The sequence below is a fragment of the Gymnogyps californianus genome, chromosome 1 (assembly GCF_018139145.2).
Source record: "Gymnogyps californianus isolate 813 chromosome 1, ASM1813914v2, whole genome shotgun sequence".
NCBI classification, from domain to species: Eukaryota; Metazoa; Chordata; class Aves; order Accipitriformes; family Cathartidae; genus Gymnogyps; species Gymnogyps californianus.
Window position 1 is genome coordinate 124,445,758 of NC_059471.1, and position 17,177 is coordinate 124,462,934.

At 36.1% G+C, this 17,177-nt stretch overlaps 1 protein-coding gene across 1 annotated transcript in view; it reads left to right on the top strand.

Annotated features, from left to right (window-relative positions):
* Window positions 1-17,177, top strand: part of ABI3BP (ABI family member 3 binding protein) — a 165,366-nt gene that overhangs the window by 45,011 nt on the left and 103,178 nt on the right. The window contains exons 5-9 of the mRNA XM_050915143.1: window positions 4,354-4,535; window positions 7,768-7,829; window positions 12,653-12,704; window positions 13,798-13,860; window positions 14,942-15,037. Coding sequence (XP_050771100.1) covers window positions 4,354-4,535; window positions 7,768-7,829; window positions 12,653-12,704; window positions 13,798-13,860; window positions 14,942-15,037 — 455 coding nt within the window. The remainder of the gene's footprint in view (window positions 1-4,353; window positions 4,536-7,767; window positions 7,830-12,652; window positions 12,705-13,797; window positions 13,861-14,941; window positions 15,038-17,177) is intronic.

Here is a 17,177-nt window from a genome sequence, read left to right on the forward strand (position 1 = left end):
TGTTTCTTTAAAATGGTCATCATATTTTGATTTCTTGTGTAATAAAAAGGCTAGCTCTAAGCTGAGAAAGGAAAGGTTTCACTGCCTTGCACTGTGGAGTTTAAAAAAAGAAACCTATGTAAACTGAACATAGAAAGGATAGAAACATCCTTTTGTACCGGGCTGATAGTCTTTTACATAGACTTTACAGATATAGTAATCACTACAGTGGTTGGCCTATGGAGTAATATCATACTCTTGTGGCTTCCTTTAAATGATGAGATTGGTTTTGCTTCTTTTATTTCTGCCATTATTTCACATTTTGTGTGCATCATAGGTGGAGGCAAGTGAAGTCAGAATATTGTAAAAGAATAATTAAAGCCTGTTAATGTAGAGAGAGTTTCAAGAATGCAAACATTAAATATATCATGAAATGCATATGGAGAGAGGCTGTCTTGGTGAATGTAGGCTTTTTATTTCTTTACCGTGGTGGTTTTTTTTTTTTGCTGTTGTTGTCTTTATTACAGCAATTAACTCTGAGTGGAACAGTACCCCTCACCTGCTCATGACACCTTCTGTTTAAATTGTTGGAGTTTATTATCCTTTCAGTTGTCTAGTAAAAAGGGAGGAGGTAAAATTTCTCTACAGTCGCCATGGTGGTTTGCTTGGAGGTATCTTCTAATGAGTGAAACATTAGGGAGAGAAGGAGAGAGATTAATTTTTATGAAGCTTAACAAAAGAGCTCTAATGTTTTATAGAGTGCTAGCTGGAAAAGAAGTGAAGTGAACCCTGAAATATTTTGATTAGTATTTGTTGTAAATAGGAATACAAGTGCTATTAAATAAACATTGTTCTGATCAAATGTACCCTTTTCATATCCCCCACCAAAACAAATAAAGAATCAAAATTAAAAGCAGTTAAATATTGCCAGGTCTTTGCATGTGCTGAGAATCTAGATTAAAATAAATTCCCACCCAGTGTAACTGGGTGTGCCACCTCCTTGCTGAAACATCAAACTAGCATTCACAGCTGTGAATAGCATTCCCAGGACAGTTCCAATTACACTTTACTTGAATAGTGTATTACTTTCATAGTAGCTATCAGGGCCCTGCAGTATGCAATCAGTTTTTCATATTCTTACCTCACAGAGATAATGGGAAGTGTTTTATCTGAGAAACAGTGTAGTGTACCTTTCCCCTCTATGTGAGTGTGGCTGTACTCCATTTCAGCCTGCCTTCTATCATTTTTTGAGGGAATCTATGGAGAGGTTTCTCTAAATGTTTGCAATCCAGGAGAAGCAGTTTTGCAGCTTCTGATACACACAGCAGGCTAGCTGTGCAAATTTTGTGCATGTATGTCACTGCCACAAGGGGATTGACAGATGTGAGTGGTGACTGGATTTTATTGATTTCTCATGTCTTCAATTATACGTGTTGATTGTTTGATATTGTCTTTTTTCTGAAAGGAAGGTTTGAAAAAGGGAGAAATTAAAATGACAACAAAATTTAATCAGTAGAATGTTCTCAGGCAAGCACTGAAATTGCACTGTATTTGGCAGCTTGTTGATCTGGTTTAACAATGAACTGTTGTTCTTTGATGACAAAACTTGGCATTTCTGAATTCATACTCTATAAACAAATGATTGCATTTCCCCCAAAGTGCATGTTGTTTACAATTTGGATATTTTTAATACTCAAACGATTGTGACTTGCAAATTATTAAATGGAACTTCATTTTGGCTGCTTTTTATTGAAATGGTTGAAGAAATTCTGTCATCACAGTCAGTGTTTTTAGTACTCATTGTGGCAAGTTTCCACTGAAATAATTACACCCTTGGTGAAGTTTTTACAAGCTTGGAAATCTTGGAGTTGAGAGCACATTTGTTCTATGCTATATGTTTCTATTTCTAATGGCATAGTTTGGCACAACTATGAAAATCTTCTTGTCAGATTTTTTAATAGCCTTAAATTTTAGTGAAAGATGTTTTTTGACGTGCAAGTGTTCTTGGTATTTTAATTCATGTTAGCGACAAGGAATTTGCAGGTGTGGAGACAGTATTCAAAAATAGAACATTTTCTACAGTAGAAGCAAGTGGGAGCAGCCACTTAAAAGCCTATTCATTACGAACAAGTTTTTGGTGGTTTTTTTTCTTCCTCGTTTCTGATGCAGCTGTTCATTTGGACTGTTCAATAACTGAAATGAATTAGTATAGTATTTTCTTTCCATCACATACAATCACTTTATTTCTACCCCATTCAACTAAAACAGGTAGGAAAAGGTAAGGATGAAGATGAAAACAAATGAAATTTCCTCTTTCAGGCAAGTTGGGAACAAGGTGACTACTTCTACTTGTGATTCACATTTTGATCATAGATCTATCTATACCTATTCTAAATCCCTTACCAAGAGACTGTATGGGGTCCAGCAAGATGCATTTATGTTGTGGATGGGATTTGTTTATTACTGTTATGTCCTTTGCAAGATAGTGACAGAGATTCCAAGTAACCTTTTCTTGTCTGTTAATGTCTGTGTGACTATGTATGAAAGGATTAAGAGGATTAAATTTTCCTCGTTTTAATGTTGCCAATAATTTCTTGTTAAAAACATTCTTTGTCGGTCTAACTGATAGTTAGATCTATTGCTTGACATATGAAATTTGAGTAAATCACAGCCCACAGAGATAAGGATGTCAATTGTTACTTGGTAGTCCAGGTATCAATAAGAAGAGGAAGGATATTCACCACTTATCATATTTCTTTCCTTTCCAAGGTTTGGGTTAGACTATGGCTTGTTTCGAACACAAAGTAGTATAGCTAATGCAGAGAGTTATGTGAGCCAACATAAATATTAATTTTGTAACCTGGCAGAATACCTGAATGAGCTGAATTGTAGCAACTAAAACAGGAGAATCTATATTTTTGGTGCCAAGAAAATAAATTTGACGGTTATGAGATAAAATATGTAAACAAAGTGAATCTTTGTGAATGAAAATATTTTCCATGATTGGCACTTGCCTTGTCTTAGGTTGTGTTTTAATAATGAAGTAGGAATTTCCCTGTACTCAACAGTCATCTTTCACATATACTCTACTCTGGAAGTGCTCTTCTCTAACTTTGGCAAAAGCAGCTTTATGCATTGACAGTATTATATTTGGTCTGTTAAGTCATTTTAATCTGGACCTTTGATACCTTTTCAGTTGATTAAAGACCTTTTTTTGGTTGTTTTCTTAAGGTTCCTTCCTTTCTCTCCATATATTTTCCTATATAATACCTGACTTAAATCTCACAACCCAAATTTCTTATTCTTTTTGCTTCTGAATGATTCCTGGGCCTGTACCTGGGATTTTAGAGTTGTGGTTTTTTTATGGCCTTAATTTGCTCTATTGAAGTGTGGAAAAATACAGTTGGATGGAATTCATCCCTTTTCAGCTAATGTAAATGTAAGATGGATATGGACAATGGATATGCTTTATTTATCTTATATGTAACAATTTTCAGTCATACTTGGATTAAAAAGTTGCCAAATCTCTCTGAGATTTGTTCTTACAAAAACAGAAAACCACACCCCATTCTGGCAGTGATTCAGCATGTATATTGAAAATGAGACTGTAGCAGGCAGTGGAGTTCTTGTGCCATTACTCTCACCATTTACATTGCATTGTTTTATACTGGTTAGCATTGCAGTCATACTTTTTCAGGGTGGTGCTGCTTGATTGAATTGGGCAATTTCTGTAGAAATGTTTTTTAATTTCATAATCTGTTAGCATTCATCACGTTACTGATTTAAACTGCTGAACGTAATGTCTTGGTTTACTTTCTTGTTTGAAGTGTGGGCAATACATAATGGGATCACTGAATAAGGAATGTATTATATAAGTGCCAACTATTACTGATTTTCCCTTGAGAATATTTTTGGACTAATTTTGAGGGGAACACCTTCCCCGGGACGGATATAGAAGATTTTGAGAAATTGGTTGAGGCTTCCTGACTAATAAACTCATGATTCAATTGACTAGTTCTGGCATATGTCAGAATCACAGGAACTGCTTGCAAAATGAGCTTGCAGTTTGTGGTCAGAACCTCACACACATGGTTGTTTGTGAATAAGGAGACTGTTCTTTTGTTCTTTATATAATACTCCTAATGTCGGGGTCTGTATGATGGGGAGCATATATGTGTCTAGGAGATGACTGGGCTAGCACTACGTTTGCAGGGAAGATATGCTGGCTTTTCTGATATTTGATAACCATAAGGGGCCAGAAAGAACAAGAACAACGGTAGGTAGAAGTTATTTTAGTAATTCCTAACGAAAATGTTTGTAGTGAATTTCTTTGTGAAGAAAAACTTTTTTTTTTTTTTTTTTTTTGTCGAGCAGGTTCTATACAGTTCGCTACAGAGAAAAGGATAAAGACAAGAAATGGGTTTTTCAGCTTTGCCCAGTTACAGAGACAGTGGTGGACAATCTGAAGCCAAACACACTTTATGAATTTGGAGTTAAAGACAATGTAGAGGATAGTATTTGGAGCAAGACTTTCAATCATAAGACAGTTCTGTCTAGTAAGTATTTGACAATAATTAATCAAATAGCTATTCAGTTTGACAGTATTTTTTCCTCTATTGTGGTATTACTTAGAGTAAGCTACTGATCAGGTTTTCATTGTTTAAATGCCATCCTTTATGCCCCTTACAAATTCTTTTAGGAATTGGTGAAACTAGAAATAGTTTGTGTTTGAAAAACTGCCACCTACTCTTCTGAAAGATGTTCTCTTCTCATTGCAAATAGTAGAGGATCTGCTGCAGGTTGGTAGAACTCTAACAGTGGTTAGTTTAGATACACATAAAGTGTTGAGTACGTATATTTATACTTCTGACTGGATTCCAAGCTTTTTGCTTAGGCCTTGAATAATAAGATCATTACTAATTTGAGTTGATGGAAAGCATTATCCTTGTTTGAATCTTCTTTTATATCTGCTTTTATGTTCAAGCTGGTTAAAAGCTAGACAGGGCCTGTCCTATCCAGCATGGATCACAATGGGCTCTTTATGACTCGGCTCGAAAGTTGAATTTGAAGCTAATTTTCAGTCAAGGAATTATATAAATGGTGTTTGAAGCATGCGCTGTCATGTATGCTTTTGTTTGGGTTTTCATGGAGGCAAGTGTATGACATCTCTGGCTATTCTCAGTCATATTTTAAGCTTTTTCTTCAAAGTCTCAAGACAATGCAGGCAGAGTGACATCAAATTAACCCTTGAAAAAACATGTACTGGTCAAAGAATCACTGCTATCAATGGAGGAAATAAGCAGCAGCAGAGTCTTCTTCCTTTTAAAGAGAGGAAGAGAAGACTTAACAGACATTGTCCAGTTTCATTTATTTTCCTCAAGCATTTACATAAAGATATTTCTGAACATGATGTTGGTCAGAAGATGCTGCAAACTGCTATGCTCAGTATTTCTAGCTTGGCTCGAATTGTGAAGAATGGGAATTCTCATAAAAGAGCCTTATTCATATGAGATTTCCAGCTGAAATTTGATTTGGACCTCAGTTTCAAGTTGTAGGCGAGTTACACAGCTCGATGTACTTGAGGGTAAGGCAGGGAAGCAGTAGGGTGGCTTGTAACACTGCAAAAGCCCTCATACTCCCTAATAAAGAACTTTGCTGGCCTTCATCATAAATTAGAAAGCTGTAACTTTGAAGTACCTGCCCAGTGCCCGTAGAGTCATTTTAGCAGTCCAGAATAATGCCATCTTTATACCATGAGCTTAAAGTGGAGAATGGTGGTAGTCTTTTCCCGTACTTGCCTCACAAAAAGAAACTCTGCTTCACAGCTCTAAAGAAGCCTTACTAAATGGCTGGTTTTCCTGCATTTTAAACATTTTAAAGTAATCTGTAGAGCAAGTGCTGGAATGTATTTGAGCACTTAAAATAGGAGGGAATGAAGGGTGCATAGTGTTTAATACTGTGTTCGAGGCTGATTGAAATGTCCACTGGAATCACCAAATTTGCTCTTTGTATATAATGTATTTCTAAATGCTGTTTCTTACAGACACCATACATTTTTAATAGGCCAGGAGAATCATTCTTGTAAGTTAGGGAGACAGATTGAGTTTGGTTGAAAGATACTTTCTTGTAAGAGTTCATATTCTATTTAGATGAGATTTCTTTTTCCTAGAATGTAGACTTGTGTATTCAGTGGATGCTTCTGCAGCAACTAAATCCAGGGAGCTTGCTATTACCCTGTATGTCTACATTGTGGTCTACTGATAAAGTGTCTTCTAATTGGAAAGTTGTCAGCATCTTTCAGATTCAAGCCTTTCATATTGTCAGTGCATAGTAGGTAGATACAGAAACTGTGGGCAGTAAACAGAGAGTGAACATTTATTATAAGTTTCTAACCATCTGTCTGCATAGGAGTTTACCAATCAGCACAAATGGCCACTTTTTTTCTGTTTTAACTTACTGTCTTGTAGCAACTCAAGGTCTTTTCATATATTAAGAAACATCTCAACCTAAACCAAACATCGTTCACTGTAAATTTTCTTTCCTCCCTGAAGAATGTATAAATTACTATAAACTGAAATTCCTGTTGCATGTTCTTGTATTTGTTCAATCCACAGGCCATATTTTTGTTATATACTAAATATGTTGGGAGGGGTTGAGAGGAGAATCTGGTTTTAATTCATGATTTGAGGAAGACATAAAAGGCATGGCAAATGTTCAACATTTATTTAACCAAAATTTATCGAAAGAGATGAAAGTAGATTATTTCTGACCATCTTAATATGATTTTCTCATGAAGTCAGTGTGAAACTTCTGTCAGTTTTCCCTTGTCTTTAGGCCAATAGTAGGTCCTGTTCCTGAGAAGTATTGAGCACTTTGAAAGATTTTTTTCAGGATAGCGTGTCAACTTAAATGTCTCTCAATTGATATTTCTTAATCGTTGAATTTTTTTCTATTGCTTATCTGTTTTGGATGGAATTGTGAAGAAATATGATAACATTTAACTTGACTCTTGTTTGCGTGCCTGTTGACGCAAAGGGAGCAGAAAAGTGTAAAGGTGAAAGATGTAGACAAAGTTTGAAGCATCGTGCTAGAATTTAAGAGGTGCTGGGAGGGACTGTTTCTCCTCTGTATTTAATTGCTGCATCACAAGAAGCTTCTAATACTAAGAAGCTAAGAGGAAAAACCTAAGAGAAAAATTTCAGAGATTAAATCCGTGGGTTACTTCGTTCATATGTTGAGATAAAGGAAACCATGTCAGACCCAAAGAGAAGTGATATGCATGCTGTGTATTGCCAGTGCTAAATACGTATTTCTTTTAGAAGAGCACACTTAAAAGCAAGACTAACTATTGGAGACCTTAAAACATGTTGCTTTTAGCCAGTCCTAGTACCAGCCTGACAGATGGGATGCAGAAATCCCTCTTTCAAGTTTCTTCCTTGCATATTAGTGTTGTGGTTATATTAATTTTATTAAAGAATCCTCTTAGGCACCTCTGGCTTCTCCTTAGTAAGTCTCAAAGACCACTTCAGCTCTCTTACCCCCTATTGTAGAACAAGAAGAATACATTTCATTTCCTTTCTGTCAAAATGTGAAAAGGAGGATTTGCAGATGAATTAATTAATCTGGAGAAACAGGAGCAAACAAAACTGTTACATGGTGTGGTTTTATACCTTGTAATTAAGCCTCCTAACTTTCTTAGCTCTTGAAAAAGGTGAATAAACTTGGTTTGCTTTGCTTTGGACAAAACAAAAAGTAATCACGTATTTATTTATCTTCCTGTCAAATCAGGTAAAAAAGTAAATGGACAACTCCAGAATATGTACAAGTTGGTACCTAATTCCCAAACACAGGTATGCAAAACAGTCTTATTTTTTATACCAGATTTCTATTTTGTATGGTCAGGTTTTTGCTTCTCTGTTAGAATCAAGTCAGAAAGACATTATGGCCACAAATTGCCAATATAAAAATTCTGTTAAATCTAAGACTAGATAACTGTATGGAAAAATGCTTATAAATGTGGATTGATGAAATGATTGAGAACTGTAGCTGAGGATGATTACATATACTGATTCTGGTTTAGCAAAGATGAAGATCATGGTTTCCGTATGTGGATTCTAAACATTAAAATTTGCTTATCCCTTTGTCGTGGTCAGTTATTAACCTGTGATATTTGTGGTGGTCAGTTCATTTTGTGATAAAGTAGTGCTGTTATTTTATAGAGTAATCTTGTGTATACTCAGGTCTTCTAAAATAATTAGTCGTCCCATTGAGTTCACTGGTAGTTCTCATATGTGAGGCAAGTGTTTGCAGAACCAGAGGAAGCTGGAAGGGGCAATTTAATTTGCTTACCAAAATTACTAGGCAGTTCATTAAATCCTTGCAGGTGGCAAGGTAGAATTTTTAACTATTTCATCAAAGCATTTGAAGATTTTTGTAAATAAATAAGTAAATATCAATATTTATTCATTTCCTCTTTTTTTTTTTTCTCATCTGGCATTTGCCATAACAGCTGTCAAGCAAGCATGGGTGGGTTTCATATGTTCGAGGATTCACATACACAAATACTTTTTGCTTCCAAGAGCTGAAGCAGAAATGAAGGATCTGTAGATTGAACCTGTTAGTAGACTAGTTTTAATACAGTGAAAAACAGACATTTTATTCATAACTTTTGAGCATTACCTCCTCTACTATGAGATTGAATTGGTTTCTTCATATTTCCTTTCCTTAATTTTTTATCGAAGTGCAAGTTTCAGCAGCTAATCTTCTGAGAGTTGTTTTGGTTTGCTTTGGTTTTAAGGTACTATCCCTGAGGTAGACTATGGGATAACTTCCCAAGAAAAGGTATAGAAATCCTTCTTATTTCAGACATTTTAAAGGGTTGACTCATGAGTGATGATTATTATAAGGGAACAATCCGTTCTTCACAATTCTCTTCTGTCTCTGATTTTCCAAGTGTTTTCATGGTAGGAAATGGCCATGTATGGTTTCTCATTGTTCGTTCTTCATATTGTACAATATTGTAAAAGGTCTGTAATTATCAGACCTAGAATTCCTTCAGGAATCAAACCACATTTTCTTGTAGGAATAATTAGGTATTCATTTAGGACAGTAATACTTTAATTATAGCATTACATACAGAGTTAGAGCAGTATAATGCTTAGGTTATGGGAAACATAGTCATGTCTCACATTCAAGAGAAAATGTTTTATCTGTGAGTAATATGAAGCCAGTTGATTAGATATTCAGGAAGGTGCTCATCTCATTATGTTTTTGATGAAATCAACTCTACTGTTTTTCCCGTTGGTCCCATAAGCATCTTAAAAGTTACATGTGACAGCCCAAGATCAGGTAATTCATTCTGGCATATGGAGTGCAAAATGAGTTCCTTTACTTGTCTTGGCAAACCCTGTGTGCCAGGACCCTGACTCCGTTATGCCACTTCTGTGGAAGTAGGAATTCTATTTATGCAAGTCCTGAGAAACTGAGCTAAAACAGTTTTCCAAATATTTGCACAGCTTAAGCATGAAAGGAGGACTGGAGCCAACATCTAGTCTTTTTAGTCAGCTTCACAGGGCTTAGCTCCAGAGCAGTACTGCTTTATCACCCTCCACAGAAATATCATGAAAACATTCCGTAGATTATTCTAAAAATTCTCTTATCATTCTCACTTTAGTGGTGCAAAAAGCCATAAAACTAAGGCTGGGAAGCAGATAGTGGCCAGCTCTTAAGTTTATGTTATTACTTCAGTTTCCACAGTATTAGGTGGGGTATGTTTCAGTGGTGCAATCGCATCATCAGTGCAAAGCCAGAATGAGTGTTATTTGGGCCAAACTTTGTTTGTGCCTTATTTTGCTCCAAAGGCACAACTAACTCATATCAGCATGGTCCTAACTCTTCTCTGTAAGGAGACATTTTTAAAGGCTGTTTTAAGCAACATTACTGATCCATCTAGTTATTCTGCCCTTTCAACATCGGTCACATATCAGCTTGTGTTTCTTTTGGCAGGTCCATCCTTTAAGTTTGACTAAGCTCCTGGGACTGTGTGAGCTAGAACTAATGAGAAGGGAAGAAAAGGAGAGTTCTAGAGATGGTCATTCTTCTTCCCTTCATAAACAATGGGTGGTGGTAGAGTGGAGAGAATGCAGTAGAAATTTATTTCCTTTTCTGTCTGATTAGGTTCCTGTAATTTCATAATGTCAGTCTGAAAGGTGGGGTCCTCCTTGATTTTTCCAGCCAAAAAGCAGGACTCTTAGCTTAGGACTAACAAATGATAGTCATTTGTTAAACTCTAGAAGAAAACATGCCTGCTCTTCCAAAACTTATTCAATTGAGGTTAACCATAATGCTTTCTTGAGGAGTCTCTTACATGTATGCCAGTTATTTGTGGCTTTTTGGAGTATTGGAATATAAAAGAGGCAGAAAGAACAAGTATCTCTTAAAGTAATGTTGCCATATGCCATTTGACAGAATGTTTGAGAACTCCAGTCCTTTATGCAATATGACATAGATATATGGTCAGAAGTTAAGATGCCTGACTTATGGTATAACTTACATCTCTAATTTTCCTCTGAAATTAAGAAATACCTTATTTGCCACCCTCCTTCATTCATGGAGATGTCATAGTCATTTTAATAACTAATGTTCCTAATACCTATATGCTTTATATTCTCTGTCTGAAAAATACAGTAAACAGTGCCATTCCTACAGATGATATGCTGATGTTTCTGAAATAGTTTGTCCAAGTAGTAAATTTTACTAGACATAGAAATATCTAAAGTAGTCGCTTTTTCGAGACTGAGAAGAGAGGATTGACAACACGGTGGTAGATTTCAAGTGCAGCACTTGCAGATTTGTGCAGGTGAGCAGTGTAATTACAGCAGCTGCGGAACACAAATTTCATGTCAATGATTTGTTCTTGAGTGAGAAACTAAATTCTGAATGTATTTTAATGTATCTAGCATTTTCATATTGCTGTCATTACAGTCATCCATTATTATTCAACAAAGAACGGATGCTATTGTCAATATAAGAACCTTTTACTAGTAAAAGGACTGATAATAATTATGATTAGAAGTTCCACACTGGAGTTACACAAGTGCTCACTACATCTTGAGAGCTCTTTATTTGATTGTAGGGCTTCTGATGAGAAATACAATAAAATGAACACCTTCTGATAAATGCATTTCATCCCACTTGTTAGTCACATGAATAGCAGGGTTACTTCAAAAGCTGATCATCAGCAACACAATTTTTTCACTAGAAGGAAAAATAGAAATTTAAACCTTGTTAATAATAAAGGAAAAATAGTAAGCAACAAAAGAAGGAATATTATTTTGTATCCTTCATTAATGACAGTGATTGAAACCTCCACTTAATTTCAAACCATGTTCATGCCAATGCAAAACTGTTATTAGGTAGCAGAAAGTAATGGCTTTCATAGAATAAGCAGCCTCCATCCATTTCCCTGAGGAAAGGGCCATCTTACTTGTTGAGATTTGCCTTCTTCCAGCTTCTTAGACTTTGGTATGTGTTTGATGTGTACCCAACCATTACTTTTAAAGCTTTTTTTTTTAATACTTAGAATAAAGCAAAAATAGTTATCCTTGGGTAAATAATTAAAGCTTTGTCATCAAATGCTGAGTTTTCATGCAAGTGTTCTTTCACATGAAGTAGACCAGATGGCATGAAGTACAAAATGAACATTGATTCTGACTTTAGCAGTGTACATTTAACACAGAGAGGTAATTGTGTGAGTTGCTTTCTTTCTTGTAACTCAGATGTAACTGAAAAAAAAATCCACTTTTAATGTATTTAGCATTTTTATATTGCTGGCATTACAGTCTACCTCCTCTCATCACCTGAGTGTATTACTAAGCTTTCAGAAGTTGTTCCTAGTACCCATGTGTGGTAGTGAATACTGATTTATAATCTTTGGGATCAGCTGTTTTCTTCCTTTTAATAAATGTGGGGCCCATTCATGTGTTCCTTATTCTCATGGTATCAAAACACTGGAAAAGATTCACACTTAGGCAAAAAGTAGTCTGGGTCAAAGACAGTGAACAGCAGAAAAGTCCAAGTATTTAGCATAAAAATGTGAGAAGAACATGGGTAGCTGGCCAATGATACTTTGGAAACAATTTCACCAAATAAAATGACTCTGAGTTAATCTACTTTAAGCAGAGTATGCACCCAAGAGTGCTGATAGTTTACAAATGTACACCTGGTTCTGGAATAGTTTGTGTTCTAAATATACTATTCCTGAGAATATAATTATATCCTGTGACCAAATTTGTAATTGCATACATTTCAGATGTTTTGTTGTAGTTAAATTTCAGCTTTTCTTAGCTTTCTGGACTACTCCCCAGTGAGTGCTCAAGAGATTCTTAAAAGAAAAAAGGATTGGGGATTCCTAAGCTGTCAAATACTGAGTTTTTATGAAGCAAAACATCTCAAGCTGAAAAAAGGAGATCAAAATGCAGCATTACTATACTAGCCCATGGGAACTGAAACAATAGTGTAACCTTCAGTGATTAGGGCCAGAGCCATATCCAGTGTTAACTTGGGGCAGGCGCGGTATTGGATTAGAGCCCTCTATTTTTGTTACTAAGGAAGTTCTGTTACTATTATGGCAGTTATCCCAAGGCTTTTTTTTTTCCCCCCCCTCTTCTCTCAGCTTACACTGCGTGATAATAAGAAGTTGGTCCCTGTCACAATAATCAAACAAGGTAACTTTGTATATTTTTTGAATTGATTCTTATGCTCTGCAAGAGTACCTTAAAATTAAAATGAAAAAAAAAATCCTGACTCAGATGTGAATGTCATGAAAGTTTCCTTTTAGAATAGGTGGAACCTTACAAACTATCATATCCTTTAATTACAAATACTATTAAGCTGTTACCTATCTGTGTTAATAAAATGAGCTATTACATTGCATGATAATGAATGACTTAGTTGAGTCATTGAATGAATACCAATCAGTTCTGATTTCTGCTAGTATCCATTCTTTTTCTTTCAACTGGATTGTCCAGGTATGTTGATCTCCCAGCTGTGCATAACTTGCTGGTCAGGCATGAAGGGCAGCAGTATGGATAAGATTCATGCTACTAAACTTTTTTGTGGGTATCTTCAACTAAGTCATTGACTTAGACTCCCTTCTTCTCCTTTCCCTGGTCAGCGGCGAGATATCTCTACAGTAGACTTAAACATAGTGCCCTTTAGAAATGCCTGTTTCTCTCTAGTAGTGAGAGGTAGTATAGTAGTGTAATCTTTGAAAATTAACTACCTAAGGATAGCTGATAGAAAATGAGCTGCAGATTAAAACTTGCTAACAGAAATTGTACTGTGAATAATTTTAAGTAACAAAATCAAGCAAATTGTCTTTGGAGGTAGTTCACAGTTCAGGGACAGGAAAACACTGGAAGGTGGTGTAAAAGCAAAATACGGTAATTACCACTAAAATATGACTGTACTGGCATTTAATTCACATGCATCTTTTTTTGAAGACTTGTGAATGGCAGGGTAATGAGATGGCCTGGAGCTGGCCTATATTAGCATAGAATGTCATTTTTCGCCAAGGATATAAAACTGATATGCTAGGGGAAAGAGAGATGCACAGTTAAGAGAAGATGTAGAGGAAACACAGTTTGCAGTTTCTTAAACTGAATGTAAATACAGAAAAGATTAGGATGGTGTCCTCATCTCCAGTTATTAAGTTGAGGGAAGGTTTTCAGAATGCTGATGCTTGTCTCAGGTGTGGTTTTGTTTCTTGGTTTTGTTTTTTTAAAATTATTTTCTAATATCCCTGTGTTGTCTCCACAGTTATTCAAAATCGGACGCAGTCAAAAACTTCAGATAGTTCTTCTCTGCCAGGAGCAATATTAGGTGACTAGAAGATATTTTTATTATCTTTCCTCATCTTTGGCTGAAAATTAGAACTGTGTAAATACATTTAATTCCCTTGATCTTGATAGTTCTTTCCTTGCATATCGAAGGGTATTTTGCGGCTGGTTCAGACAGTATTTGTTATATTTTATGGCCATACAGATGGTTCAAGGATGATGTAGTCTAAGGGAAATAGAATCATTTTACTGTCATGGTATTTAAAAGAAGATACTGTCACTGTTTAAGCCAAGAAGCTCTTTCATACTTCAGGTATAGTTCTGTGGCAAAGATCTTATTGAGATGAGGGGTTGTTCTTTTGGGTTTTTTTAAGGTAGTATGATAACATACTATTTACAGACACAAACCTGTACTGATATATTAGGCTATAGTGATGTATATTATAACTTTCCTTGCAATTAGAGCTTGGTTAGATCTCGGGGCATAACTGTTTCCCTCAAGCCATTCAGTTTCATGCTTTCTGTTCTTGTTTGACCTATAACAATACACAATATTGGCTTAGAACATAAAAATAGGGAAAAGTCTATCATATAGTGCTTAGTGTGGTGAACTAGTGGTCTGCCTGAAATAGATAGGAAAGGCTCACTGCATCATGCACCTTGTGACTAATTTAGTCCTGGATGCAGGAAGGTGTTTAGTCCTTTAGATATATGGAAATACTTTATATAACTATATAACTTTGGCTTAAGTTTGCTTTGTGTGAGTTTTAATGTATTGATGTGAATCAAACAGATACCTACTAACCACGTTTGGTGTTGAGTCTTCTTGGCCCACCAGACAGAATGTCCCAGCATCTGTGATACTGCAGCACTCCAGGGTTATATGCTCCAGTATTGAATTATTTTCAATTCTGATTAATTGTGAAATGGTGGTAATACAGTGAGTGGTGTAAAGGGGAAATAGCACCAAATGGGAGTGATAATTACTGAATAGAACTAACTTATTTCCAAGATACTCAAACGAAACTCCCAGTGGTTCAGTAGTAGTTGCTCACATATCTCAGAGGGTAGACTCTGTATTTTTCATCTCTTCTGGAATTAATGGCACACATCTTTCTGTGTAGTGCACCTTATTGTTCCAGGTCTCAATGAAACTCAGCAGAAACTTCCTCCTCTCCTGACAATAGATGACGTACCTCAAGCATCCAGGAAAAAACTGGGTAAGCAGAAATGAACTAAGCTTGTATTGTTCATGAGCAGTGTCAGAAGCGTAGCAATGTGAGATCATGTATGCAAGCAGAAAAGTCCTTTTTTTTCCTCTTTTACCTTCTCTTTTTCTGTTTGTCTAATTAATGATTAGCTTGGACTTACAAGGTGTCGTGGTTTAACCCCAGTCAGCAACTAAGCACCATGCAGCCATTTCCCCCTCCCCCTCCCAGTGGGGTGAGGAGGAGGAAAGGAAAAAAAAAAGTAAAACTTGTGGGTTGAGATAAGAACAGTTTAATAACTAAAGTAAAATATAATACTAACAATAGTAATAATGAAATATAATAATAATAGTAATGAAAAGGAATATAACAAAAAAAAGGAAGGGAGGGGGAGAAAAAAACCAGTGATGCACAATGCAATTGCTCACCACCCGCTGACCAATGCCCAGTTAGTTCCCGAGCTGTGATCCGCCCCTCCCGGCCAACTTCCCCCTGTTTATATACTGGGCATGACATTCCATGGTATGGAATACCCCTCTGGCTAGTTCAGGTCAGCTGTCCTGGCTATGCTCCCTCCCAGCTTCTTGCACACCTCCTTTCTGGCAGAGCATGGGAAACTGAAAAGTCCTTGGCTTAAGATAAGCGCTACTTAGCAACAACTAAAACATCAGTGTGTTATCAACATCATTCTCACACTAAATCCAAAACACAGCACTGTACCAGCTACTAAAAAAGAAAGTTAACTCTGTCCCAACCGAAACCAGGACGATCTGTAAACTAGCATGTCATCTGTGAATAGCATAATTGTGGGAAATACAGCTATCTTTAAAAACCTTAATAATGCCCCTAGTGCATCTTTCAGAGATCCCTTGAGTAGAGTTCTGGAGCTGATGACTTTTGGCTTGGCTAGTCTTAATACTTAATTTGAACGCCGAGCACCTGGGTCAGATTTTTTTCCTTTCTTATTTCTACTTTGTTTAATTTACTCTGTTGTTCCATTGCTGGCCACGGCACATTCTCAGACTGGCTTGCTTTGCAGTGAGAAAATAGCAGTGCTTTTTCCTGTGTACGTGTAAGGGTAGAGCTACACAGTAGAATAATATTTGAATATGTTTGAGTAAGAATATGTTTGGACTGAGGCTGAGTTCCTTAAAAATTACTATCTGGAAGTATTTACCAGCATCTGACAGACAAATATTGTTAGCATCATCTGTGGCTACTGAAATTTTAAGCTAAGTGGAAAAACTTAATTGTAGTATTTACATTACAGAGCATTACTGGTTTTCAATCATGAAGATAAAATTAATCACATTGATGATAACTTGATTACTAATATTTTCTTTGAACAGAAGACACAGGAAACAAGGTGTTTATCATTACTAGCTTGGTTTTAACATGTATATGATGTACACGTAACAAAGCTACCATTAAAACTCAGTAGACCATATTTTGACAAATCCATTTTTCATACCCTTACTTTCAGTAAACCATATTTTAAGACCTCCAATATTAGTTTTGGATCACAGTATCTAGAACTTTTATATTTATTTTCATTTTCTACCAGTAAAATTGTATCTTTCTGCAGGAAAACAATGTTATATTTTCAGATAGGTCATAAGGTTCAGTAGTGTGCGTGGCAAAAATGGCAGAATGTGACTATGAGCAAAAGATGGGGAAAAAGGCAAAGGTAGCTTCAGTTGTCCTAGAGACATCCAGCTTCCTCAGCTGGCTGAGCGTAGAACTTGGACTTATAAATCTAAATGCTCTGATATGTCTAAAATAGATAGCTGGTGTGATGCCAGTTTGGAGCCACTCTTTATGGTAGATTACACAAACACCTTTGTGAAAATAACCAGGGCAGACAAGTGACGTTTTGTTCTGTTCTGTTTACTATGTGTTCCTTACCAGGGAACATGAAGTACATGGGTGTACACACAAGGGACCAGTGGATTTCAAAGGAATGTAAAACGTGGAAGAGTCATTGCTTGGAAAGCAAAAATACTCTGGGAAATAATTTAAATGTATAAAAGAATTGACAAACAGACATATTGTCCAAGTCTATACAGATACCCTTCACTGATGCCTGAGATGCATGTCTACAATAAAATGCAATAAGGCTTATGCTGTGTGTGAAGTTAGGACTAATTATGAT